Source organism: Salvia hispanica, chromosome 5, assembly GCF_023119035.1.
Source record: "Salvia hispanica cultivar TCC Black 2014 chromosome 5, UniMelb_Shisp_WGS_1.0, whole genome shotgun sequence".
NCBI lineage: Eukaryota > Viridiplantae > Streptophyta > Magnoliopsida > Lamiales > Lamiaceae > Salvia > Salvia hispanica.
The window spans coordinates 40,972,566-41,000,158 of NC_062969.1; the positions used below are offsets into that span (position 1 = coordinate 40,972,566).

The 27,593-nt window shown below is 36.9% G+C and overlaps 5 protein-coding genes and 1 non-coding gene across 7 annotated transcripts; 3 read left to right on the forward strand and 3 right to left on the reverse strand.

Moving 5' to 3' along the window:
• Positions 1-1,145: 1,145 nt before the first annotated feature.
• On the reverse strand, positions 1,146-1,237 carry LOC125191511. The gene has a single exon (XR_007171184.1). It is a non-coding gene; the product is annotated as a small nucleolar RNA R24 (small nucleolar RNA).
• Positions 1,238-2,599: 1,362 nt separating this feature from the next.
• On the forward strand, positions 2,600-6,179 carry LOC125188043 (ferrochelatase-2, chloroplastic-like). The gene is made up of 9 exons (XM_048084780.1): positions 2,600-2,819; positions 3,334-3,625; positions 3,711-3,854; positions 3,962-4,063; positions 4,329-4,432; positions 4,524-4,650; positions 4,763-4,915; positions 5,019-5,119; positions 5,571-6,179. The coding sequence occupies exons 1-9, from the start codon at positions 2,758-2,760 to the stop codon at positions 5,872-5,874; spliced, it is 1,389 nt and encodes a 462-aa protein (XP_047940737.1). The 5' UTR covers positions 2,600-2,757; the 3' UTR covers positions 5,875-6,179.
• Positions 6,180-6,364: 185 nt separating this feature from the next.
• LOC125188042 (far upstream element-binding protein 2-like) lies at positions 6,365-10,923 on the reverse strand. 2 transcript variants are annotated; one of them, XM_048084778.1, is made up of 7 exons: positions 10,600-10,923; positions 9,983-10,269; positions 9,680-9,772; positions 9,532-9,603; positions 9,285-9,401; positions 7,900-7,950; positions 6,365-7,680 (listed from the first exon to the last, which is right to left on the reverse strand). In XM_048084778.1, exons 1-7 carry the CDS (start codon positions 10,865-10,867, stop codon positions 6,562-6,564), a joined length of 2,007 nt encoding a protein of 668 aa, XP_047940735.1. In that variant the 5' UTR covers positions 10,868-10,923; the 3' UTR covers positions 6,365-6,561. The 2 variants fall into 2 exon arrangements, with proteins under 2 accessions (XP_047940735.1, XP_047940736.1); XM_048084779.1 differs by lacking the exon at positions 7,900-7,950 and having other exon boundaries at positions 10,600-10,922.
• A 2,022-nt stretch (positions 10,924-12,945) lies between these two features.
• LOC125188044 (NADH dehydrogenase [ubiquinone] iron-sulfur protein 7, mitochondrial-like) lies at positions 12,946-15,551 on the forward strand. The gene is made up of 2 exons (XM_048084781.1): positions 12,946-13,398; positions 15,042-15,551. Exons 1-2 carry the CDS (start codon positions 12,983-12,985, stop codon positions 15,274-15,276), a joined length of 651 nt encoding a protein of 216 aa, XP_047940738.1. The 5' UTR covers positions 12,946-12,982; the 3' UTR covers positions 15,277-15,551.
• Positions 15,552-19,867: 4,316 nt separating this feature from the next.
• On the forward strand, positions 19,868-23,587 carry LOC125186255 (protein NDL2-like). The gene is made up of 11 exons (XM_048082607.1): positions 19,868-20,075; positions 20,943-21,042; positions 21,362-21,459; positions 21,588-21,676; positions 21,921-21,981; positions 22,059-22,145; positions 22,303-22,380; positions 22,466-22,522; positions 22,619-22,674; positions 22,841-22,976; positions 23,052-23,587. The coding sequence occupies exons 1-11, from the start codon at positions 20,016-20,018 to the stop codon at positions 23,271-23,273; spliced, it is 1,044 nt and encodes a 347-aa protein (XP_047938564.1). The 5' UTR covers positions 19,868-20,015; the 3' UTR covers positions 23,274-23,587.
• A 172-nt stretch (positions 23,588-23,759) lies between these two features.
• On the reverse strand, positions 23,760-27,315 carry LOC125186254 (homeobox protein ATH1-like). Its single transcript, XM_048082606.1, has 5 exons — positions 26,369-27,315; positions 24,876-25,857; positions 24,437-24,789; positions 24,295-24,355; positions 23,760-24,140 (listed from the first exon to the last, which is right to left on the reverse strand). Exons 2-5 carry the CDS (start codon positions 25,842-25,844, stop codon positions 23,976-23,978), a joined length of 1,548 nt encoding a protein of 515 aa, XP_047938563.1. The 5' UTR covers positions 25,845-25,857; positions 26,369-27,315; the 3' UTR covers positions 23,760-23,975.
• Between the last annotated feature and the right edge of the window lie 278 nt (positions 27,316-27,593).

Here is a 27,593-nt window from a genome sequence, read left to right on the forward strand (position 1 = left end):
TCTAGGCAGTGTAAAAGATGGATAAGTTTTGATTTTTTTATATACTATAAAAAAAATTGAATAGCAAAATTAATTAAACAAAAAAAATATTATTTTGTATCTAAATTATGTGTTTAAAAATGTCGACAAGGTGGCATGGTTTTGTGTCTGCGCGCTCCTGTGGGTTGGCCGAGTATTCATCACTTGCAAGTTGATGCAATGAATTGAATCAGACCTCTCTTTAGGCTTGTCGCAAAATAGGTTCTTCAGCGGTCCGGCCTTCTTGGTTGATGGCATAGGCGCCAGCATTAATAGAGAGGATGATGCTGGCTCGACAGAGAAAATTGTTTCTAAGCGGTTGAGACAGACTAATTGATCTTGTAATGCCGTAATCACCTCAAAGTCATAAGGCACATGGTAGTAGTTGCCAGTTGGGCTATCGGCTGCAATAAGGCAATGATATTGCAGTCAGTTTTGCTAACCAAAATCAATAAGGCAATGATATTGCAGTCAGTAAATCTCTCTCCTTGATTTCCCAATTGACACACCCTCTCCTATTTCTGTTTAATCCTTCAATTCTTAAACCCCAATCAATATCTTCCGAAAAGAAAGAATGGTGCTAATTACAGTTGACTGCATGACATTTCCAGCATTCTCTTGTTTCCTTTTTCGTTGAAAATTCGATCACAACTCGGTAGTTTATGTAATTTTTCAATTGGTTGTTGAGCATCGTACTGGGACATTCGATGTTAGAACTGAATTTTGGGTACTTGGTGGAGTACGTGGTTCATGATTCAAATTGGAAATTTGTATTTCGTTTGTTTTTTGGATGGGAACGGTATCACATCAAACGAATTGAATTATGGGACAAATAAGCTCAATTTGTTAGGCTGAGTAGTAACGCTAATAATTGCAACTATAACTTATCATACGCTCTGTTATCAGAATTCAGATTGCTAGTAGGTTTTTGTGGTAATTCAGATTGCTAGTAGGTTTTTGTGGTTAAAGATTCGACGTGCCAATGTATGTTTTCAAAATCGGAGATATTATAAGATTCAGTCTGATTACATAAATCCCAATATAACAGTATGTAATTTTCTTTAAAAACTCGTGTGATTTTCTCAAAAACTCACTTTATTTAACTCCTAAGTGTGGATAGGTATAAATATGCTCAGAAGCCAAGCGTAACAAATGGATTTCATCGAAGTTACAACACAAAGTTGTATCTTCTTACTTGTTAGCATCTCATCACAGCTAAATAAAATAAAATCTAGATATGATTAAATTTCTCATCACAGCTAAATAAAATAAAATCTAGATATGATTAAATTTAGCTACCGCAAATTTGAAGAGAATGTGAATAAAAAACTCCTCTCCAATCGTGAATAGGTAGCTGAATTTCGGCACTTTGCAAAAGGTGGTTTGTCGTTGAAATTCAATACAAACAACCCGTGTCTGACTGGAATGCCTTTCATCAATCCAATTTCGATCAATAATTTATAAAAAATTCAGAAAATGGAGCCGGTTTATTGTGTCACGAAACAAGTGAAAAAATTAGGATTTCGTGGATCTTCAAACCGGGTGAATTGATTTAGGCTCCAAGCGGCAGACGGATTGTCATAGGAAATAGACACCTGCTGCTGACTCGAAATGGAGCCAATCGCCATATTCCATCAGAGAAACAAACAGAAAACAGAAATCTGATTTCCGACGATTGAAATGAATTGAATCGATAAATTTTTTTGAAATCAGAAATCGTCTGCGATAAACGAATTGAAATGAATTGAATCGATAAATGTTGAAACATCAAGGAAGAGAGATTGGGGATTCGGCCGCCATTGGAGTAGAGTGAGCTGAGCTTGAATTGATCTGCGATTGGCTGGGATATATAATCGAACCCTAGGGCGTAACTATGTAATTATTTGATGTGAAGGACATTAGTTAGGATTATTTGCGTTTGGCACCCACCACGAGTTCTAGAAGCTTCGGTGATTATTCCCTGCTAATTTGCATCGTTTTAAAAATAATTTTCATTCAGTTCAATAACATACTAATCTCTTTTAATTCTTGTGAGTTTGGTACTATTGGATCTTCACCCCATGCTATTTAATTTTAATTACACAAAAATACCCAAAAGAACATCACACTACTCGAATATTCTTTTAAATAATAGTAAATGCTAAAGCTTTTAGTTTTAACAAAATTCATGAATATATTTCAATAGTAATAATATCTTACTCATCACGTATACAGAAGATAAATTGATTGGATTATAGTAATAAACTATGAAACCGTCCACAAGCTTTCCATATGGCAAGTCTCATTTTTTGAGACTTTAAGCTCTTATATATCAAATCAATCTCCAATTTAAATACATAGGGCCATATAATTGAGTAGGTTGATATAAAATTATGAAAAGGACCATTGGTTATGCAGCTGTATAAAAAATTTATGATAAATTAACTTAATTATTTGACTTAGGTGAGTGTTTGGTGTATCAAATAAAAAGGAGGAGTTGAAAAATAGACGCGCCTCCATTGCTGAAGTCTGCAGCTGAAGTGTAGAACACGTCTGCAATTTTTTGACCAAACTTTTCCTAATATTCAATTCTATTTATTCTTCCAATCCCATTACAATATTCACAAAAATCTCATTTCTCTCTCTTTTTGCTTCAAGAAATAGAAGTTTCGATCGCTGGATCGTCATCGACAGCTCCGTTATATTCATATTTTATAGTAATATTTTAATTTCAGAAAAGAATATTCGAAACGCAACAAGATGGAGGCGGCAACTACCTTGAGGATTATGCCTCAGATGAATATCAACAAGAATTCTACACCGTAAGCATTATATTAATCGTTTGTTTGTATTTGAATGGCTGATTACGTTATTTTTTACTGATTTCGATTGACTCTTGTTAAATTTTTCGAATCTGTTTTTTTTTTTTTTTTTTATGCGTCTGTGCGAGTGAGAGTGAGAGAAGAATAGTTAGCGTAATAAATTAATCGTTTGTTTGTGTTCATACGTCCGATTACGTTATTGTTTGTTGATTTTGATTGACTCTGTTATTTCGGTAGGTTTTTATTTTTGATTTCAAAACTAGATCAGGTGTTGAATTTGATCGAATTTGTTATATTGTGTGTGCGAGAAAGAGAGTTAGATAAAGAGAAGAACCTTGCAGTGTCAATGTATTGAGAGAGGAATGATTTAGAGAGAGAGAAAAATGCTCATCAAATTTGGAAAGAGTGCAAAAATGCTCCTCTCATTGTATACAATACAATGTTTAATGTGGTCATACAATGGAAATGGTGCTTGTACTGTCAAATTAGTTTGATCACTCTATGCAAATTGTAGGTTGCGTTCGGAGGCTAAATTAACAGCAGCTCGCCCTAACACATACGCAATTTCTAGTCCTAACGGTCAGAGAAGTCGCGTTGCTAGAGGGTTATCCATGAGCCCTCAGGTGCAGGATGGCGTAGTTGGAAGAACACTCTGCTCTGCTGGAGTGTCCATGTACCCGACTGAAATAATTGAGTCACATTCCAAGACAGCAGAGGAAAGGATAGGAGTGATTCTTCTTAATCTTGGAGGGCCAGATACTCTACATGATGTTCAGCCTTTCTTGTTCAATTTGTTTGCTGATCCAGTATGTTATATGACAATTTAAGCTTTTTTGATTATTTGGTTTGAATAATTTGATGGTTGATATAATTTTTTATGCTATCTTGCAGGACATTATTCGTCTTCCAAGGTTGTTCGGGTTCCTTCAACGTCCCTTGGCACAACTGATTTCAACGTTGAGAGCTCCCAAGAGCAAGGAAGGGTATGCTGCCATTGGAGGTGGTTCGCCTCTGCGTAGAATCACTGATGAGCAGGTATTGTGGTTTAATAAGAATTTTTGGTTTCTCCCCTTGCATTTCCATGATTCAATCGTGGCATGGTTGATTCGGGTTCACAACGATGTTTCCTTCATTTTTTGCAGGCTAATGCGATCAAGTTGGCTCTGCAAGGTAAGGATGTTCCTGCTAACGTGTATGTGGCAATGCGATATTGGCACCCTTTTACAGAGGAAGCAGTTCATCAGGTAATTCATTAAAATGCGATGATTGTGGTTTTCTTTTTTACTAATTCTCAAATTATGTTGTTGGTTTTGCAAGCTACCATTTCTTTTCAGCCATAAAATTTGTATGTTTAGTCAGTGTAATCAAATTTGCTAGCTATGAAACCTCTAGCTGTTATTAGCTTTCTGAAGAACTTTGGTACATGTTCTTTGTTAAAGGCTGAAAATCATAAAAAAACTATTTTCTTGCATTGATTATCATCTGATCACTTGTTCATTGCTCCAACAGATTAAGAGAGACAGAATCACGAGGCTTGTGGTATTGCCACTATACCCTCAATATTCCATTTCAACAACAGGGTCAAGCATCCGTGTCCTACGTGACATGTTTAGGTGAGTTCCCAATTGATTCATTTCTCTATCAACTCATCACATGATACTCCATGATGGCATCAATTTCCTAACTGAATTGGGTTCATATCAGGAATGATGAATATCTATCTGGAGTACCTGTTGCTATCATACAGTCGTGGTATCAACGAGAAGGCTACATCAAATCTATGGCTGACTTGATTGAAAAGGAATTACAGACGTTCCCCAAACCAGATGAGGTAGCTTTTATTTTAGGCCTTTTTCTTTAAAGGCTAATTCGAAGTGTGCAGTTTTTGTCTATTTGTCGTTGTTACTATGAACGTAGTGTTTATGCCTTTCTTGATTGTGTAGGCTATGATATTTTTTAGTGCCCATGGAGTTCCTGTTAGTTACGTTGAGAATGCTGGTGATCCTTATAGAGACCAGATGGAAGACTGTATTTTCTTGATAATGCAAGAACTCAAAGCTAGAGGAGTTCCCAATGCTCATACACTGGCTTATCAGGTTGGTTGCATTGCTAAGCTTTTAATATTCAGTGACTATGGCTGGTGCATTCTTCGTTTACTTGCACTGCACTAGTTTTAAAGTACTTTGTTGTATGTAACAGAGCCGTGTTGGACCTGTGCAATGGTTGAAACCCTATACCGATGAAGTTCTTGTTGAGCTTGGCAAACAGGGCATCAAATCCTTACTGGCTGTTCCTGTGAGGTATGTTTAAGGACTCAAATCTCTCTCTCTACAAGAGTATGACCATTGTTGCTTCTTCCAATTTCTTCAAGATTCATTGTAAATGAAAACATTTGTTAATACTCAATAATTCATTTTGGTTGGATTTCAACTGTGAATTAACATATCCGTAGAAACTTAGACTAAATTATGGGGATTGGACATTTTAGTTCACTTTAGGAGGTGTTTGCTTTGGGTGGCAGCTTCAATGGGTAGGTTTTAGAGAATAGAGAGTAATAGAGTTTCAATAGATAGAACTAATATGGAGTAGCTGTTTGACCATGTAATATGATGGACTGAACAATTCGAGCTTGTGTGATCTATAGCTCTTCAAACAATTTACACGGTCGATCTAATCTGTAACCCAAAATTGAACGGGTTTATTGTGGGGTTAAAGTCTTGTGTTTTAAATGCTGTGTTTCTCATCTTGCAGTTTCGTAAGTGAACATATAGAAACTCTTGAAGAGATCGACATGGAGTACAAAGAACTGGCTCTGGAATCAGGAATCATCCATTGGGGCCGTGTCCCAGCTTTAAACTGTACTTCATCGTTCATCAATGACATGGCGGACGCAGTGATTGAAGCCCTGCCTTCAGCTATGGCAATATCACCCTCGGCTGCTGTCGAGGAAGCAGATGATGGGCTGTTGGCGTATGTTGTCAAGCTACTGTTTGGCTCTATATTGGCGTTCTTTTTGCTTCTGTCACCAAAAGTTAAATCCGCATTTAAGAACTAGATTTCGAAAAATGAAAGGCGAGCTCTCTCAAATTTCTACATGTGAAGGTTTTGAGATGAGAATAGAAATTAAACTAGTACTACTAGTTATACTTGGGAAGGAAATTGTAGGCTTCATGTGGTCGGTGTCTTTTTTTAGGAAAAATTCTTTTCATCTTTTGAGAGTTGGGAGCATATTATGATACAGATAAATGAGTTAAATTTCGAGACTAGTGTTCAAATTTTGTAACATCTTTAGATTTGGGTAAATGGATAAAAAGAATGTTTGCCTAAATAATAGAAGTATGGGATTCGGATTTTATCTTATTTTGTTGGTGTTTTGCTGAATATAATCTTATTCTATATCGGTAAAGTAGTTATGGTAATAACAGTAGGAATAAATTTAAAATAGTGGATAATTGATCGTCAATATTCGAGCTCTTAAGCGGGCGCATCCAATATAGAATCAGTATATACACGCAGTGCCAGCTCTAAATCAAAATTCACAAAAATAAATAAAACACACCCCTTTCTTTATCAAATAATATCAGTTTGTTATGAAAACAGAATTGTAAAACAAATACCATGGTGAAGATTGACAAAATTCAGAATCTCCGGTTATCAAAAACCAAACTTAACGAATGTAGAATAGACAAGAGACACTAAAAGAGGCAACAGCAATATACCCAAGTACTAGTCACTTGACCCATCAAGCTGGCGGTGATGCTTTGGCAGACCCGGTGGGCGGGGCAGATTGAGGTGGGGGAGTAGTAGAATCATACGCTCCACGTGCATCACCACCGGCTGAGCCATCAGCAGAAGGGTAAGCTGGAGGCTGGGAATATCCAGCAGCGCCACCGTAAGCGCTGTTGTAGGCTGCAGCCTGCTGTTGCCCATAGCCAGGTTGGGTAGCCGCTGCTGCTGCGTAGGGTGGAGCCCCATACCCTGCCTGGGATGTAGGATAAGCCGCCGTCTGAGCATAGCCAGCATGTGCTGCAGCAGGCTGCGACTGAGAATACCCAGACTGTGCATAGCCAGCGCCTTGAGAGCTAGGTGACTGTTGTGGTTGCGCATAGGTTGCCTGGCTACCCGGTGGTTTTTGCGCCTGGGGAGGTGCATAGCTCGGGGGGGTTGTCTGGGATCCGTAACCACCTCCATAACCTGGCTGGTTGGAAGCTTGAGGTGGATAGTTGGGATTAGCAGCAGGTTGACCTCCGGCATTGTATGACTGCCCAGATGCAGGCGCTTGATTGGCTTCATCCTGTGCTCCATAAGATGCACCAGGTGTCGGGTTAGAGGTATTGCTACTTTTAGAGTTATATCCTTGCTGCTGGTTCTCGTATCCTGCAGCGGGATTCTGCTGAGGCTGGCCGTAACCAGCTGCAGCTGCACCTGTTGGATAACTACCATAGCCATACTGGCCGTAGTGTCCTTGACTGTAGGCTTGAGCCTGGCCATAGGCCCCGTAGCCATATCCTGAAGCATCAGTGGGAGCAGCGGGACCCCCTTGGGCAGGCTGTTGCTGTGGAGGTTGCTGCTGGTTATAGTAATCATACCCGGCACCCTGGGGGGCTTGCTGAGTTTGGGAAGCAGTCGACGGGTCCCAGCTGGTTGGGTATCCGCTAGAGGTGGATTGTTGAGGATAACCGGAATAGGGAGGCTGATTCATGCTGTATTGTGGTGGTTGACCAGGGTATGCACCAGCTTGAGGGTAGCCATAACCAGGTTGTTGCATTGGCGCGCCGGGCTGCCCCCAGTTAGAAGGAGGTCGAGCTTGGTATCCTTGTTGAGCATATCCTCCAGACATTGATGAATTTCTATTACGATTCTGCACGATTATTTTAAGCACAAATGAACCAAGAACACTTGTCACATACTTTTCAGGCGTCACATTAATTCAGTGTTGACCTCACATACAAATTCAAACCAAATATAAGCAGAAAAAACAATAAAAGATATACCAACATAATATTTGCATGAAGCCACATATTCTAAGCACAATATACATAATACAGTTGCATGAAGACAAAAGATTTTGCCTACATACCGTTATGGTTGGTCGTATTATTGGACTACTCCCGCAGAAGCCCATCCTCTCCTTATTCAAGGCGAAAAAGTACAAAAGAAAATTGCAAATACTACACAAACTAAACCAACAAAACAAGCCAATAGGTCTCCAATAGACAACACATGCAAAGACTCTAAATTCCAAGAATAATCATCTGTCTACTCCAAGACACCAAACTTTGGTATTACATTCAATAACGAATTACATGATCTAGATTCCTGAAGATGTATAAGACACCTGGAATTGAATAGTAATGTAGTAACAAGCAATTTCACTAGGATAACAGACATTCCCGTTCTTATACTGCTTCTTTTAACAGACATTAACAAAAGATCAATTGATGGACTCAGCATGACTAGAACAAGTGAGCAATGGAGATATATTCTGGGTATATAATTATTAATTAAGAGTATACTTGATGCTATAAGAATAAGTATACTACTTGTTTACCTTTAATAATGGGCTCACTAAAGACCTGCACTGTCCAAAACAGTTTGCTTTGCTAAAATATATATTGCCAATACATACAGGTTAATATAATCATGGGGTGAAGTGACTAAAGAGTATGTTTGCAAACAGAAGATCAATAATTTGCTGTCTCATGGTACGGATTAAGAGTAGCAAATGGTATGATCCTCCATCCAGGGATCATTTTGACAGTAGTAGCAGATGAAATCTGCAAGTTTTTTTATTCACAATGCACAATAGGGTAGGCAGAAAGAAGGATTTGCAATCTAGACAATTTAGCAGGGAAATGACCAGTATTGACAATATTTCAGCAGTCCAGTACTATTAAAGGCAAAGTGACAAGATTTTCCAGAGAAATAAATAGAGATTGTTCCATGCTCTGTTGCTCTAGGAATATTAACGAGATAGATATAAGCATGATTGACTTTACTTTATTTTAGTTATGGAAAGAAAAAATTGAACAAATACAACAGCTGATCCAATGAGCTAAAACAAAGTCCCATTGAAATGAGCTAAAACAGAGCTTTGCAAAAGAGACAAGATGAAGCACAGAGATATAATTAACAACTTATCAAGTCAACCGACATTAAATTCAAACCATATAAATAGGAAAAAAATACTTTAAAAAATCAATAAACATAACAGTGATTAAAAAAAAAGTACCTTATTCAAACTAAGACAAATCTTTTAATTTTATAAATAAAAAGTGCTAAATGTTACTCCTACTAGTTAACATGCTGCACGATCTACATTGCTCAGACAGGGCCATTTGTAACAGCAATATTTTAGTGTTGTGAACAAATAGATTCAAGTACTTGTACTTCCTTTGCAGGCAATCCTAGCAATGAACACAAGTGTAAAAAGAAGAAACAGGACAGTGCAATCATTGGACAAACCTCACTGATGACTTCATCTACTAATAGTTTAGCAGCCTCGATCTGCTCACTAGTTCCATCAATTTGGACAGTCCTCTCCTGTGACGTATCACCAGGTGGTAAATGCAGAGGTATGACCTGCAACGTTTAGGAAATAATCTTTTATGATGACACTGCTACATCTTAGATCAACATGCAACCTTGCCCGATCTAGGAAACAGGATATTGGTGACTGGTGAGCAATGGAACTGGGAATGGGCAGACCAACCTGAATGCGAGCCCCGGTCCTTGTTTGCATGCTTTTAATGGTTTCACCTCCTTTACCGATAACAAGTCCCACCTGAAATTTGGGATCAACTACATGCAAACTGGTACATAGATAGCTAGATATCCCATAAATACAATACACCTATTACCTTGTTGTTGGGGATCTTCATCACAAACTGCTCAGCTCCAAATGATTGACCACCCACACGCCGAGAAGTTGATCCAGCTCCACCAGCCTCAGCCTGCATGTAGCATTTACTTAGTCAAAAATATGTTAAAACTGATAAAAAAATATGGGAGGTATTTCTGCCAACTTCTAAAGAAACTATTACTAATACTCTAATAGAAGGGCGACTAGAAACTAGGTTGCACAAAGCTGTGGAAGTACACTCAAAAGAGCATTCTTAAGTATCCAAGATTCTGTAAGTAATGAAGTAATTCAACCAACATACCTCGGAAAGTACATCTTGGATAAGCTGCTCTGCTCTGGCTATCTGATCAGGAGTACCCATGAGATCAACCCCTCTTGTAGGGGAATTAGGGTCTGCATCCATGTCCCTAGTGACCTGAATCTTAGCTCCCGACTGTTGCTGGAGGTATTTGATAGTCTCCCCTCCTTTGCCGATTATCACACCCACCCTCCCATTTGGAATATCAATCCTCTTGCTTGGACCAGGATAACCTGAGGAGGAGCCTTGTGGTGGACCACTAAGACCATAACCTGAAGGCTTCTGACTACCTGCATCCAAAGAGAAGTTAAAACAGGTTTAAGATGCTTCATCCTAACCAGTAAGTCTTAATATGACCTTCCAAGATTTGAGACAAGTAGGAGGCTAATAACAAACCCTAAACTCATAAGAACTGATCAAGAATCACGAATTCTTTAACCTTGTTGCCAATACAGCAGTCAATATTTGGAATTTAAGGACATAATCACAGCCACAAGCAGAGCAATTACAACACAAAACACGAGATGCATAAATAATGAAGAAGTTTTAGCTCAGCGACGAATTAAACAGAATAATTAGGTTCGCTCCTAAAAGATAAGAAAAAAAGAGAAGAGGCATACTATAATCGCTGGAATCGAATCCTCTGCCACCGTTCCCCACATTCTCAACTCTGGCTCTCTTCGTCGGATCAGCGTTGTTCAGGAATCTCGCGGCGATCTCCTGCGCCTTCAGCGTCGCCAGCTCGATTTCGCTCAGCTGGGGAGGCGCCGCCGCGTCCGGCGCCGACGAGAATCCGGTCGACCTGCGCGCAACCGGCGACAGTGAATCCTCGTACTTGCGCTTGTTGGAATCGGCAGCGGCGGCCGGGTAGAGCAAATCGTCCGCCATTTCGAAGCCGAAAAGAGGGGAGCAGCAAAAACCCTTGAGTGAGAGAGGAGAGAGGAGACAGGAATAAAATAAAGAAGCTTTTATAGTAGGGATATTTTTTTATCTTGGGAGTAACAGAAATTAGTGGAAAATAATGGACTGAAATTTTATTAGGAGCACTACTATGGGTGATTTGTATTGAAACAAAATCTTAATCTAAAGTGATTTGCAAATTCTATATTTGCATTTTGGCATCTTTTGACACAATGGGTGGCTACGATATAATTTATCAAAATGGGCATATTGTATTATCTATAAAAAAGTATACAGTAGTACACGGAATATCGATATATTACTAAAATTTTCCGAATGATAGAGTAAATATAAATTCAAAATACGTAGGGGTGTTCAGTTTGTAATTGTATCTGGGATTAAATATGCAATGTGTTTGGTTCATGAGATTCAATCTCACAATTCAATTCTAGATATATATTAGGATAATTAGTCATAGCTAACCCGCTATGACTAAAATAATCTCACAACGCAATCCTAAATTATATTTATTATTTTATCTTGAAAACCGAAACCAATATAGTGTATTATCAGTATAATGTTAATTTTGTAGTATAACAAAAATCAATACATATCATATTTTTACGGTTATATATCAAACACTACAATATAAACCGAATTCAATATGTTTTAGTATACAAAAATGCATACATTTATCGTATCAACATCCTATGGCATTGTATCACATCGTATTGTATTTCGACACTCTCGATATTAGTTCATTAGATAAGAGAAGCGTAATGCATTAACATTTATATTTTTTAATGTGATATTCACGCTAATATTTATTTGAAACTACTATAAAAGATATTGTTAACATCAACATAATAATGTAAGTGTCATTCAACGGTTTTTTAATGAGAATTTGGTAAAGTAAGAGAGATATGAAAAAAAAAATGATCAAGTATGATAGAATGGAGAAAATGTGGAAAACATAAGAGAAACTTTACATTTTTAAAAACTAGACTATTTTTTGTGGACATTCTAAAATGACAAAATGAGAATAGCATGTTATTTGAATGAAATTAACCGGTCATATAAATTTAAAAATGAGTAACATAATCTTATATAGTAGAGTTTTTATAGAAGAACAATAACTTCCATCGCAAAAAGAACATGTTTTTTCGCCCATAACTCGTTTAAGGCCATCATGGCCTCAAGCCCAATGATAGTCCATTGAATTATTTACTATTCAAACAGCCCAATTTATAAACACACTTGACATATTTATCTGGTTGAAAATGTTTGGTACAATAAAATATGTTAAACCCAAACTTTATTTGCTCAATAATTTAATCTCTCCAATCGACCGACTTAACATGTTGCCCTTGTCTAGCCACATTTCCATGGCGGCATCCCCACAAATCGTAAAGCCCACACTTGAACACACCAATATATATTTAGACTCATTTAATTTCAATGGTAAGATGTATACTACAACAATTAAAGTAATAAATACCTTTAAATTATTAAATATGATCAGACTTAGTTATACTTTTAAATACTAAATATCGATATTACCAATTAAGTAAATATTTTTGATAGTTTAAATTAATCTCGATTGAGTTTAGTCAACAACTAGTGCTATTTAGAGATAATTCAGTCACACCAATCCAAACCGAATAAAGTTAACGACATATCAAGTGTAAGGACGTGATCAAATGCAAACTCTAAATATTGTACGAACTCCAAACTATGATATGGACCGTTAGAAAATATCAACAGATCATAAAATAATAGCAACAAAAAATGTCAACAAAATGTCAACGGTTGATATTGTGTTGACATTGTATTGATATTGTGTTGACATCAAAATTTGGAAATTTTATATTATGTTGATATTGTGTTAAAAAAATTTGGAGTTTATATATGAGTTTGCATTTTATCACTACCCATTAAGTTTATTATTAAAAATGGTAAAAAAAAATTGAATTTTTATCAATAGATTTGAAATGAAAAATAGGGAAAACTAAAGAGCAAATGGACGAAATTAGCCTCAACACATCGCATATCAAGCCCAATCCGTTTACCTCAGTTGATTTCTTCGCAAATTCGAAGGGGAAAATGGCTCAGCTAGCCAGAAATGCAGCTCGTCTACTCCCTCAAACGGCGCCGTTTAACCACCGCGCAGCCCTAGCTTCGATCCACACCACCACCACCTCCCTCGCCGCTGCTTCCTCCTCCACGCCGACGCCGTACTCGCCCTCTCTCCCGCCGGCGGGATCCTCCCCGCCGGGGATGTCCAAGGCGGCGGAATTCGTGATCTCGAAGGTCGACGATCTCATGAACTATGTCCGCCGCGGCTCCATCTGGCCGATGACGTTCGGGCTGGCCTGCTGCGCCGTGGAGATGATGCACACCGGCGCCGCGCGCTACGATTTGGATCGCTTCGGGATTATCTTCAGGCCTAGCCCTAGGCAGTCCGATTGCATGATTGTCGCCGGCACTCTCACGAATAAGATGGCCCCTGCGCTCCGCAAGTAAGCTTTCTATAGTTATATGGCTTTTCCCCAATTTAATTGGCGAAATATTCATGTATGTGTGTGGATGATATGCTGTTAATTTTGATTCGATATTTTCTATACTGATTTAGCTGGTTTTAATTCGGCTACACAATTTGCCTTTTCTGAGTTTGTTGAATGACCTTAAATCGCCTCTTTTGTATGCTACCCCCATTGCATAAAATGATAAAATTGATTTCGAGGAATCGTGGATTATCACTATTTATTTTCCTCATAGCTTGTTTCGAGAAAATAGTGATGTTTGTATTGGGCCCGGGGAAGTTGGAATGGCTTGTTACTAGTTTGATATTGGGAGATTAGGTTGTGAGTAGCACTCGATCAAAAACTCTGCATTAGCTTCAGCTGCTATGTTTCCAGTTACGTGCAGTCACAGTTATGCGGTAGCTATTTGGTAAATCACATTTTGTGACATAATGACATTCTCTTAATTGGACAGTACAAGTTGTATTATGAACTTTTTCATAGTTTCTAAAATAATGGATTGCAAGTGGCATGGAGTATGTAGCTGTGTGATAAGGGCGTTATACCCATATCACTGTGCTTTTGCGAAAAATGATGGATATCATATATTGCAAGGAGGGGATAATTAGTAGTAATTGATTTAATTTAACTTTTAGATTAATCCCATATGCTATGTATATCAATTGGCTGGTACTAATACATGGGTGACAGGGACATAATATGTAGGTTTCTTTGCTTAGAAACTAAGGCTTGATATAAGCTTTAGAGGATGGGGATAGCATAATTAGCACTAGGCTCGTTAGTGCCCTCTCCAGTCTAGTCCATCTCAAATGCGCAATTATAACAGTTCATGGTGTGCTGCTCTTGCAAGTTGCAACTCTATTTGTCATTATTTCATTCCTTTTGTATACTTACATGATATTGGGTTGACCCTTTTGTGTGGTTATTGGGTTGGAAACTGTCTGGTGTATTCTCTATTTTGTGGCGTGCGGTTCCTCCCGTATATGCTTCTGTTACATTTTTAAGACCCATCCAACACCTCTTAAGATTTCGCATCCTCAACCCTAATAGTCATGATTAGGATTTAGGATCACCCATTACTTCATCCTGTACATTGAAAACCATTTCCTTAAGATGATATTTTTAGTTTACAATAACCTATTATCAAACTGGATTTTGTGGAGTCATTATTGGTCATGACTAAAAATATGATGGCTTTGCACATAATTTTGAATCCTACGTGTGATTTTTTAATACAATCCTATGCCGTGAGTCAACCTTTATCGAGGGCTCAAGCTTGAGCCGTGTGGCTTGAGCCTTTTGAGTCCAACGCAGCCTGCTCAAAGGAAGGGTCACTTTTGAGATAGTCCCAAGACTCAAAAGTAATACTACAACAAAATAATCATGCTAGTGACGGTCTTAATTCTTAAAACAAAAAATAATCAGACTAATGCTTCTAACAATTAGACTCTCTTGTCTTGACTCTTGAGTAATTAGAATATGTGCAGATATGTTAAATATTTTGCTTATGAACCATTTTCTGCATATCTTGGCATAATTTTCGTTGAGTGATGATATGTGCTTTGTCTTGTGATATAAACTTAACATTTACTGGCCACTTGTACCAATTGTATATGCAGAGTCTATGACCAGATGCCTGAGCCACGGTGGGTGATCTCTATGGGAAGCTGTGCAAACGGTGGTGGTTACTACCACTACTCGTACTCTGTTGTCCGAGGTTGTGATAGGATTGTCCCTGTTGACATCTACGTGCCTGGCTGCCCACCCACTGCCGAGGCCCTCCTCTATGGACTACTCCAGCTGCAGAAGAAAATCAACAGGCGTAGAGATTTCTATCACTGGTGGACCAAATAAACTCACAGCTTCGCTATGCATATTCGAATGCGACAAGGTTTAATGGAACCACCAACTGTAGCTTTCTCAAAAAAAATAAATGCCATCGCAAGTGAGAGACTTCATCGGGTGTCACCGGTATCTGTTCCTTGCTAAACTCAATCACTCTTTCCTTTTTAAGTTACTTTTGATCTATGTATTGTTTTTGTGATATGTCTCACTCTTTCCTTTTTAATTTACTTCGGATCTATGTACTGATTTTGTGATATGTCATCGAGTGGATTGTTTATTGATCATATTTGTATTAGTTTCAAGTAGAGTAAAGTATTGCTATTTTGGTCTTAAACATATGGCCGATTTACGATTTTGGTCCAGAACATTCATTTTTTTGAAAATCGAATCCAAAACATATGAAAATGTTGTCGAATAGGTTTTTTTTTACGGTTTACGTCATTTTTGACGGTTAACCGTCAATTAGTGAAAATTTCACCCAATTAGTCGATTTTTTATTATTGTAGCTAATTTTGAATTTTTTTTTATATATTTTTGGAATTACATGTAAAAATGTTAAATAAAATAAATGGACAACAAATTACTACAAGATAAAGTAGTCCTTCATATTCATTATCTACTTCCAATTGGTCCTTAATATTTTTAACCACACCCCAGTGCAAACTTACAGCCGAAAAATTTTCTACTCCCTCCGTTCCACTTTAGGAGTCCCGGTTGAGTTCAGTACGGGTTTTAAAAAATGTAAAGGAAAGTTGGTGAAAAAAGATAGAGGAATGTGGGTCCTACTTTTTAATATTAGTTTTATAATAAAATGTGAGTGGAATGTGAGGTCTAATACCATTTATGGAATATTTCAACCGGGACTCCTAAAGTGGGACACCCAAAAATGGTAAACCGGGACTCCTAAAGTGGGACGAAGGGAGTAGTGGTTTTTGATTTGATACATTATGCGTAGTTGTGACAAGTTAACAATTATGTGATTGTTTCTTCGTCGACAATAAGACAATAATCTATGTCAATAAGACATCAAATAGAGGCAATAAATGAACAATAAATTACAAGACAATGTAGTCCTTCATATTCATTTTCTACTTTGAATTGGTCCTGAACATTTAACCACACCCAGTGCCAAATTATATATTAAAAAAAATGCTGTCATAGGCACTGCATCAACCCTAACACCATCAAAACTCAAAAACCATCAAAACCCAATAACCAGCGAAACCAAGTATTCAATGTCGTCTTCAACTTCTGGAATCAGATAAGAATGGACTTCCGCGTGAGAACTAGGGTTAAAAGAACCCAAAAATCCTGATTGTGCCGACTGGCCTTGTTCGTTTTGCTTCAAAGAATCGTTCTTTTCAGAACTACAAGTAGCCGATGGACCTTTGCCGGTTTCATTTTTCAGGCGGATGTGTGGACTTCTTCTTCCTCGCATATGCAACTTTCACGTCGACGAGATTGTCGCTGCAATGGAAGTTTGGGTATGACGACTTCCAACTCATGGCAAACAACACAATAATCGGTCAGAATCGTCTGGTTCCTGGTCGGAATCAGAACTAGGGTTTATTTGGAGAGTGACGATACAGAAGAGAGAATTTGACATTTCGTTTTTTTCCTCAGATGAAAAGTTAAAGAGATATTAAGTGAATCTAGAAGATTTGCTATTCAAATTCAAATATTAAAAGTTGTGTTATTTAGTAAAATAATTACCTTAATATTAACCTACTAATAATCTCATATTACGTCTAACCGGATCAAATTTGGACAAATTGACGGTTGACCGTAAAAAATGACGGAAACCGTTAAAAAAGGACCTATTCGACAACATTTTTGTATGTTTTGGATTCGATTTTCAAAAAGTGAATGTTCTGGACAAATACCGTAAATATGTCATATGTTTAGGACCAAAATAGTACTTAACTCTTTCAAGTAAAATGCTTCATTTGTGAGATTGATATATTGAAAAGTGAACATTGGTTTAAAAAAAGGTACTACGAAATTATCTCCAACATATTCATGATAAACATGTATTCTCTTTTGAAGTTCAAATTTTACCGTTGGAATTTCACGTTTGCTTCATCTTCTGATTTATAATTTCTTAAATATTTTTTTTCAAATTATAGTTTTTCAGGATCAAACTATTATTCGGGCCATGCTTGAGCAATGAAAAAAATCAAGTTGTGGGCCTAGTATTTCTAAACAAGACTTAGTAAATGTTAACCGAGATAAAAATGTAATCTATCTATACATATATAAAAGACGAGTTTTGGAAGTAATAACATAAATACTATTGAGAATTTGAAAAAGGTTTTCTAGTATATAATATAAATTATAAGCATTAAATAACTTAATATATGAGAAATATTAATATGGCTCTTCATTTCTTGATGAATTGTCTACTAAAATATAACACATGGTAATATTAATGACATTCATGACATTCATGACCACATTTATACTTTATTAGCCACCCACTAAGTCTAGAAGGTGTAAAAGGTTTTAGAAGAATCTCATAATTTTTTTGGACAATAAATATATGACATTTGATCTCTTTGTTGTTGTTGATGACGATGCTTTTGATCTTTTGTGTTACTTTTGCAACACAATTATTATTACCAAATGGTAATCCTTCCTGTCCCATGGTAAGCCAGACACTTCTTTTTTACACGTATTTAATTTTTTTTAATAAAAATAGATAGCGATTAAAGTTAGAGAGAATAAAGAAGAATACTGGAGTATATATCTATGAGCGTAATTTGTATACCTCGTAGTATTTTTTATATCATCCAACAAGTTTGCACTATAGTTTTTAGGGTGATATGTATTGATGACTTTACGTATTTCACAAATAAATGTTAGAGTGTCCACAATAGACCAGCCGCGGCGGCCGCCGTGTTGCGCGGCGCAGCCGTGGTGGTCTATTGCAAGCCGGAGGGGCGCCGCTACGCATGGGGGACAACGAGTACCCGGCGGAGCCGTGTGGCGGGCGGCGGGCGGCGGGCGAGATGGTGGTGCCGCGGCGGTCTATTTCGAGCCGTGCAACCATCGCGGCGTTATTTTCTTTAATTGATTTTGCTATTTTTATCTATAAAATATCTATTCGCAATTCATTTTTTTCATTCCATTTTATTCTATTTATTTTTGTCTAATTAATTTTGTTTTAGTCTAATTAAAATATACCAATAATTAAAAAAAAAATAAGGCGTGGTTGTGATGTGACTGAACAAATTTTATGTGACTGAGACATGACTTTGATGACTAAGCTGACTATATCCACTATCGTGGATACTCTTACCCAGTGGAATTACTTCTTTTGATCACTTTCCATGATCGATATATTTTCTCACTCCTTTGAAAAAGTGTAATGTGAAAATTATTGAATTATTAAAAAGTGTCCTAAAAGTTAATGAAATAAGATGAGACACCACACTTATACAATAAAGAAAAAGGGAAGGTCGTTAATGCAAAGGACCATAACTTTTAAATTCAACCACTTAAAAAAATAAAAAATTCAACTACATATTCTACGGTATGCAGTAAATTGACCAATATTAAAATTGGAGTTGATATTCCATGGATCACCAATTGATGTCTCTGATTTAATTTGTCACATTCTGTGTTTCATTTTTTATTTAAAATTGAAAAGAAATCTCATACATATAGGTTATATTCCAAAGTTTCGAAACATGAGTTAAATTATGATTTGGGGCACCTTAATGTGTCGAATAATCAATGATTTTAATCTCATTTGTATGTTATACTTATTCTGTATCTAGCTACTAATGATATCAATAATAACAAATTACAATAGATAACTAATGACGCAAAATAGCCTTTGGATACACATAAAATTGATTACAATCATTATGTGTTTACCAACAAAATCAAGTGTGTTTTTCATGATTAATTAGTGTATACTCAAGTTTAAATATGACTTGTTAACGATTGCGAAGCAATATTTTCAATACATATGAAAAATTTCGACGAACGAATAATCAAACAAATATTATTGATATCTTCGAACAATCAATTTTAGCTAATTCTTATGATTTTTTTTTATGTAAATCTATATCAGTTCATGAATTGTAGTAGTATATAAATATTCACACCGAATAAATAACTTTTTCTTTTTTCCGTTTTCAATAATTAAACACATGTGAAAAGATATGGAGACGACCAATTTGGTTAAACATCTCACTCTTCCACACTCATATCATGTTTGGATTGCTCAAACACAGTAAAATATGTCTACGATGATTGGCTTTAATTGGTCAAATTTTATTAAATTCTACTATTATTTCATTCGAATATATCATATCTAAAATAAAATATCGATAGTGATTTGTCAATTGCCACGCCTACAATAAACATTGAATTTGATTAAATTCTATTTATTACATAGATATGACTAGTTGATTTAAAAGGAAAAAAGGAAGTCAATAAATACATTGATCATGGAGTATTTAAGGAAAAGTAGTATATCTCATTGGGCCCACTGCATTTGCGATAGAAAGCCCAACGCGTTGGTGACTCAGTGACTCGTTTCGCAGAATCGGTTACTCAACTCACCGTCTATTTATATCAGCTGAAACGAGAGGGAAAAACACTGAAAATCCAAAACTAACAATTATAAAATTGATTTTGCGAAATTTGGAGAGAGTGAGAGATAGTTTATAGCCAAATCCAATGCGTCTCGAATTTCGGAGATATTTAGAGAGTGTAGATTTTAGATTATAGAGATATTAATGGCAGAGCAGAGTGATTTCGTCTGCGTTGATATTGAGCCGGATCTTCTCGCCGGGAAGGTGAAACTCGAACTGAACTCATATTGTTCATATAAAGGCTTATACACTCTACGTAATGTCATTTATATCGCTACATTTTTGTTGATCAGATTTGGATTTCAATAATTTGCAGATTGTTTATTAAGTGCGGATTGTATTTCACTGTGCAATCGATTTTTTTTTCTGTTAGTTGATCATGATCTTAATTTTTCGAAATCAAGTCCAATTATAGTATTTTATTCAATTTTAAAGTGCTTTGAATGAGGTAACATTATTTGCTTTGCCATTTTTTTGGGATTGGAACTTCATCTAGCAAATTCTCGTAACTACGATTATTATTTGGATTGAAAGGCAAAGTTGCATGCTCTTTATAAACTGGACTTCGAATTTGGCTGCATTGTTGTAGTTTGCATCATTGCATGATCTCTTGGTACGATCATTTTGACCAAACAAGGGAAACTCATAAATTGCTAGCTGGATTTCTGTGTTCTCCTTAACACTTGTGAGCAAATTTGATTTCGGAGAGAGTTATGTATCTTGCTAGCTGGTATTGGGCATATGGATAGGTATGCAAGTAAATTCTTATTGGTTGTAACGAAGCAAAATAAGCATCTTGGGGAACTAGATACTTCTATGATATAACCAAGAAAATAATTGAAGTTTTGCTTATATGCTAGCTGGAAATTCTTGAAAGGAACAAAGCACATGTGAAATTATGTAGGGAAGCAAGTAGTAATCTTCACTAAAAGATTGTTCCAAATTGTAAAGCAATTCTTATGGCATTGAGTTGTAATGAAATATCTGACCTTCCTTGGCATTAGGATCTCTCCTCTCCATCTCTTTGAATAATAATGATTTGATAATCTCTGGTTTTGATATCTCCTACAGGAACATATTGTGAAAACTAGCTACGGCTCTTTGTCGGTTGCTGTTTTTGGAGACTGGGACAACCCAGCACTAATTACTTACCCCGATTTAGCATTAAACTGTAAGACGATGTCCTCTAAATCGACTAGAGTGAAATATGAATTCGCTGTGACTTGGTTAAACATAAAAACTATATATCTTGAAGCGTGTTGTAATCCTGCTGACACTCACTCATATTGTGCCATTTTTCACAGAAAACATTTTTTTAAAATTCTTTTTATGAAAAATGTTACTTTGTGAGAATTGCTTTGTATGAAGTCCAAGAAGATGCATGATCTCATTGAAGTATTAATTCGTTTAAGGGTATCAAAATATCGCCGTTACTTTTAAGGTGGTAATGGCATCTAATGCTTATTCTGTTTGCATGTGAAACCAACCAGATGTGTCTTGTTTCCAAGGTCTCTTTACTTGTCCAGAAGCATTTTCTCTTCTTCTCCAGAACTTCTGTATCTATCACATAAGCCCTCCTGGGCATGAGGTTCGTGCTCTGGTTACTCAACTACTGGTATTTGTTAATGACTAGTGGTGCTGCTCAGTTGCCACTAAATGTCTTCTGTCTTAATTTTACTGTTTCTTATGTGGTACTTGTATTAAGAGATATTACAGCTAGGAGCTGCAGTAGCTGGGAAGGATGAACCTTCATTATCTGTTGATGACTTAGCTAATCAGATTGCTGAAATCCTTGACTACTTTAGGTACTTATGATGTTTTCTAACTTTGAATTGTCTCTCAAATTCACTTTTTTAACACCTTATCCAGGTCGTTTTTCTGAGCTTTCCTCATTTTGTTTTTCTACATAGTTATATACTATCCCAGTTCACAATTGATCTATTCATATCAAATTTCCTCTGCAGAGCCTCATAATACTTCAATCAAATGTACTAGTAGTATACATATGTTTATAGACATATAGTAAGTGAAGCTAATTGCCTCTTGCAGAGTTGATAAGGTTATGTGCCTGGGCGTGACAGCTGGAGCTTATATACTTACCTTGTTTGCTGTAAGTTATTCTCATCTCTTGCATTTTCATTTGATTTTTGGGTTTTTATCACCATTGTTGTGCCTTTCTGTATGCAGATAAAGTATCCAAAACGAGTAATAGGTTTGATTCTTGTTTCTCCTCTATGCAAAGCATCATCGTGGAAGGAGTGGTTATCCAATAAGGTTTATATTCTAAATTTCCCTTTGTTATATATAACTGACCCCCACCCCTCCTGATCCCCTAAGAAAAGATGAACGCGACAATATGTTCATGTTGCAACACATATTTCTCTCTGGGTGCGAAACATTTTTCCTTGATGCCGGTCAGCTATATATGCAGGTGATATCAAACTTGCTATATATGTGTGGCATGTGTGGTTTGGTTAAGGAGGTGTTGCTCATGCGTTACTTCAGCAAGGTGCATCCACACACATCTATTTCAGTTTGCAAGAAGATAAATTTAGACCAATTGCTGATACAATTGGGAGTCTATGATTTGACAGGAAGTTCGCACCAGCACAGATGTACTAGAATCAGACATCATTCGATCATGTAGAAGAGTTAGTTCCCTTGTCATCCTTGGTTTATAGCCCCATCAAAAACCAAATTTCTTGCACATGCCTCTAAATCCCAAATTCGTGTTACATTAATTGCAGTTGTTGGGAGAGAGACACGGCTCAAATGTTCATCGGTTTCTTGGAGCTATCAATAGGTACCACACATTATATCACAAAGATCTTGTTAACTTCATTACATGGTGCAAACTGTAGTTTCTTGCACCAAAAATAAAAGCTGAACTTAGTGTTCAACGTCTTGCAGCAAACTGTAGTTTCTTGCACCAAAAATAAAAGCTGAACTTAGTGTTCAACGTCTTGCAGGAGATGGGATATTACACACGGCTTGAGGAAACTACAGTGTCGATCCTTGATTTTCGTTGGAGAACACTCCCCTTTCCACCATGAGGCTCTCCACATGATATTGAAGCTAGACAGGAGATTTAGCGCATTGGTTGAGGTACACTCAAATTACTTTCTCCTCTCTCTGAATAGATGCACATATACCATTTCTTAGGACCACACCCATGTATAGGTTCAAGCATGTGGATCAGTAGTTACAGAAGAAAAACCGGATGCAATGCTGGTTCCTTTGGAATACTTTCTCCTCGGCTACGGCTTCTGCAGACCATCTCGATTCAGTGTAAGCCCGAGAGGCCCGTTGAGCCCTACTAGCATTTCACCCGAGCTTTTCTCACCCGAAAGCATGGGGTTAAAGTTGAAGCCAATAAAAACCAGAATCCAGAAAGAAGTATGAGGTCGAGCAAGATCAAAAGCAAGTTTCTAATGGTTTTTAAGTATTCATTTGGTTGGAAGATAATTGATGAAATATATAGGCTGAAAGAATTACTCCAAAATGCTTGGATAAAATATACAAGTAGGAAATCCAGATTTTTTTGGATTTATTATGTGAAGCTGGGACCTTTATTGCAAGATGGTGTTTGATTATGTAAATGCACCATTTTGCAACAGAGGACCCAAAATAGATTAGGAATTACTCTTTGTATTGTTTGTGATGCCTATTGTAAAGCAGAGAGTAAATAATAAATGGTGGGATAATTTTCCATTCAACTTTATTGTTATCAACTATCAATGTTATTATCTTAAAACAGTAAATTCCAATATTGTAATGCATGTAGATTAATTAAAAGTAGAAGAAAAGCACAAGATCAATAAAAAAATAAAAAAATAAAAAATTGATAGTTATATCAACACGAATACAAACAAAATAAATCAAGAATAGTTCATGGAATTATATAGCCTGCATAGGATTTATATACTGGAGAGAAATATACTCAAATTTCCAATTTTCTTGATTTATACTTAGATCCCATTTCGGAGTTTAAGTAACAGTTGTAATGATATCTCTCCATACTATACTATAATACACTGAATATAAATCAAGAAATGCTCAAAGCATTGTAACAAGAAATAACATATATAGTATATACCTTATTTATCAATCTCTTGTAAATCTCCTAGTTTCAAAGCGCATTTGGTTTCTGTGGTTTCCTTCCATTTCTTCATCGTCCTTCCGAGCTTTTCTTCTGTTCATTTCTGCACACATTTCCTCGATCATTGGCTTCCATAGTCGAACACGAGCATTTATAAACCAGTTCGAAACCTTGCAGAGAGATAAGATGTAAACGAGTCAAGCTTGAACGTTGAACATGGGAGTTTTATGTGCAAATGAAGTCAAGAGTTGTCCAAGTACAAATAAATTTATGTGTTCGAGCCTAAAAAGGCGTAACTTCACAATGTAGGACTTTTTTGCATACCTGATTCCTAGTTAGGCCACTTTTCAGAGCTAGCAAGTGCTTCTCCGAGTCCTTTGGATACCTGCAAGATCGAGACATAGATTTCAGACAAAATTTGCATATATCAGTATTATAGGATCCTAGGCAAGGAATAGGGCATTACGGGTGTAGGAAATTCTGAAACATCCATGTCCTCAGTACGGACACAGATGTTTCGGGAAGGCCTCTTTGAGGCCTCAATAGTTGATGATCTCCCTTGCTTAGCTGCTGCAGAGCCCACTGCTTCTGGATGAAGCATGCCTCAAATGACTTGTTTTCTCGTGTTTCTCCCTCCTCGAGATGAGCTCCAATAGCAAGAATGTGGCTGCTGATCCTCTCCCGGAGGTTTTTGTACATGAACGAGATCATGGGGAGAGCAAAACGAGCGTGCAAATTAGGTTCTAGTTCCGTCACAGCATGGAATGCAGAGGTGACCGTGTGGATTTCATCGAGGCATTGGCTGTATTGATCATCAACCTAAGACGAAACAAGAGAATTTATTCGTTTTTATAGACTATACACGTTATCAAAACAAGCAAAATATGAGCAAGGTATGTATATACCATTTGAAGTAGAGATAGCAGATGCTTTTTCTTTGCTTCTAGGCTTGTTTCTTGCTTTGGAAACACAAATGTGTGATCCACTTCAATCCCGTTGGAGGACCCGATTGAAGAAAATGAGACGTTCTCTCCAACATCTTCGACATTCTCTATCGCGTAGCAAGCTATTGCAGCAAGTATTTCTTGCATAGCCTCGAGAAACCTTGATCGCGACAGCAATGGATGGAGTTGGGGCGTCTTGAAGCTCAACGAGTGGTTCTTGCTGCTGCAAGATGTATGCTCAGGCAACGAGTAGCTACTCACACCATTGGAGCAGCTCATCTCCGAGCATTGCTTGTGTGGTGTTGTTAAGTGCCCGTGTAGTACAGATGGCCGTGATGTCACGAGACTCAGAGACAGCTCGTTGCTATACTGAGACGAGTCATGACTGTGGGAACCGAACCCTACTTGCTCCATCACCGGCCATTCCCTCGAGTGACAGGTACGAGCTGGATGGGTCGGTAGAGGAAGGCTAGTCCTTCCAACCACTCTCCTCATGAGCTCAGGTGGGAATGGCAAGCCTCCATAGCCATGGAGCATTGTCTCAAGAGAGGGACCACCAGCGTTTAGGCCGTTCATGGAAGCGCTATATCTCATGTTTTCAAGCGGAAATCTGAGGGGAGCCGGAACTGCCACCTTTTCTTGATGATTCTCAATTAAGGTATAAGGGAAGGTGCCAATGGATGCATTAGGGAGAGGAATGGCCTCCAAAAACCGATCAGCCCCGTGAAAAGGGCTGGTTTGGGGGAACGAGGAGAAACTCAAGGCCCCTCCATTTGCAGATGGGATATTGCCGCAGAAAGCATCGCTTGCTGTGGCAACTCGACTCGTTAGCTGGTCAGCAAACTTGTTTATGGCATCTCCGACTGTGTGAGTCGAGGGCAGCACGAATCCATTAACTATATGATCTCCAACAGTTTCACTTGTTTGCATATTGATAAGGCCACTTTTCCAACATATAACACACAAGAGAAAGAAAAATGCAAAAAAAGTTAGATATTTCAAACGCTACTTTTGAAGAAGCAATTTCAAGAATTTCCAAACCAAAACTGAAAATGTAAATCATTAGCATATTTGCAGAAGCATAGTACAAAATGTTGATATTATCTAGTTTCCTAATGAAAAGCCAACATTTTTCACATTTCTATTTTGATATATATACTACAATACTACATACACAGACAAAATGTTGATAGCTTCTAATTCTATAAAGAAAAAAAAAACCAACATTTTACATTTCTATGTTGAATTATGTCAACTAAAATACTAATATGCCAATTCTAACATCTTCCAAATTTTCTTATGTGTTGCAAAACAGGCATTAAAATGGAAAATCTGGTAAGTATAACATGATAATTATGTCTTTTTTGATCAAGCACAAAGTTTGTTGCTCTTAACAATTACAATAATACTATCAATAAATCTAAATATGAATAATAAGAGAACAAGATACAAACCTTGTTATCTTCGAAGAGGGTATTTTGCAACAACAGATGACAACTGTGTGTGTTTGCCAAAACAATACAAGGATTCAAGGAAATATATGTTTTTTTATTAGCGGCTGTAAGAAACAGACATAAAAATGGAAACTTTGAAGTTTGATTTCTATACTGATCAGTTCCTTCCCTAAAACAGTGTAAAAGTCCAGAAAAATTATAAAAAAAAAACACCTGAAATCTTCAATGTCTGAACTTTTTTACCCTTTTACCTTTTTACGAGAAAGATTAAGGTAGTAAAATAAGCTAAAATGACAATGAAATTGAAAACACAGAATATCTCAGCAGTAAAAATAAGTACTTCAAACTTCAAATTTCAGTCTTCACAAAACCCCACAATGTAGCGAAGAATAAAACTCAAAAAGTGAGTTGTTTTTGCTTGCATGAAGAAGAAAAGGGGAAAAAAAGTGAGATTTCAAGAATGCAAATTTCAAGAAACTGGTGAATTTCAGAGAAAACCCACCAAGAATCATTATCTGTAATGAAAGAGAAGAGAAAAGAGAGGTGCTTTTTGTTACAAGAGAGTGGTCAAACCGGTAGATATTATGATTATCATCATGTTAAAACACAAAGGGCCATAGAATTTCTATAAGTACACAAAATGCATTTTTGAAAGGCAAGAAAAAATGGGCATCTCTGCAGAGATCAGGTAGGAGAGGATTTAAATGAAATGAAATGAAACAAGAGAGAGAGAGAGCATTTATTTGTATGAATAGTGCTCTTCAGTTCCACTCATTTCTCCCTGCAGCCTTTTGAGGGCCCATTTCTCTTTCTCTCTCCAGCAATGATCACCAAAAACAAAATATCTTGATTCTCTTTCTCTGTGGTGAAGCAGCTTCTGTGCATGGCAGGAAGGCCATGGAGTAAAGAAAAGGGGTTTGCTTTTTCTAACCAATTCAATATAGAGAGAGAAGAAAGGAGAGGCATAGCTGAAGAATGAATACTGTTGCACCACTAGTCTACTTTTAGTCCTTGCATTGTTGCCTCTATATGCCTCTATGTATGATATGTAAATATGTAATAATGATGCAAGCTAAATTGGAAGAGTGTGAAAAGGTAGATCTGATGGGGAAATCTTTGACAAAATTTTATCTTTGTGCAGGGCAATTGGCAATTGCAATGGATTTTATTTAATTTTAATAGAGGAGTATATTAATGATATTATTGATCTTATCTTAAGGATTTG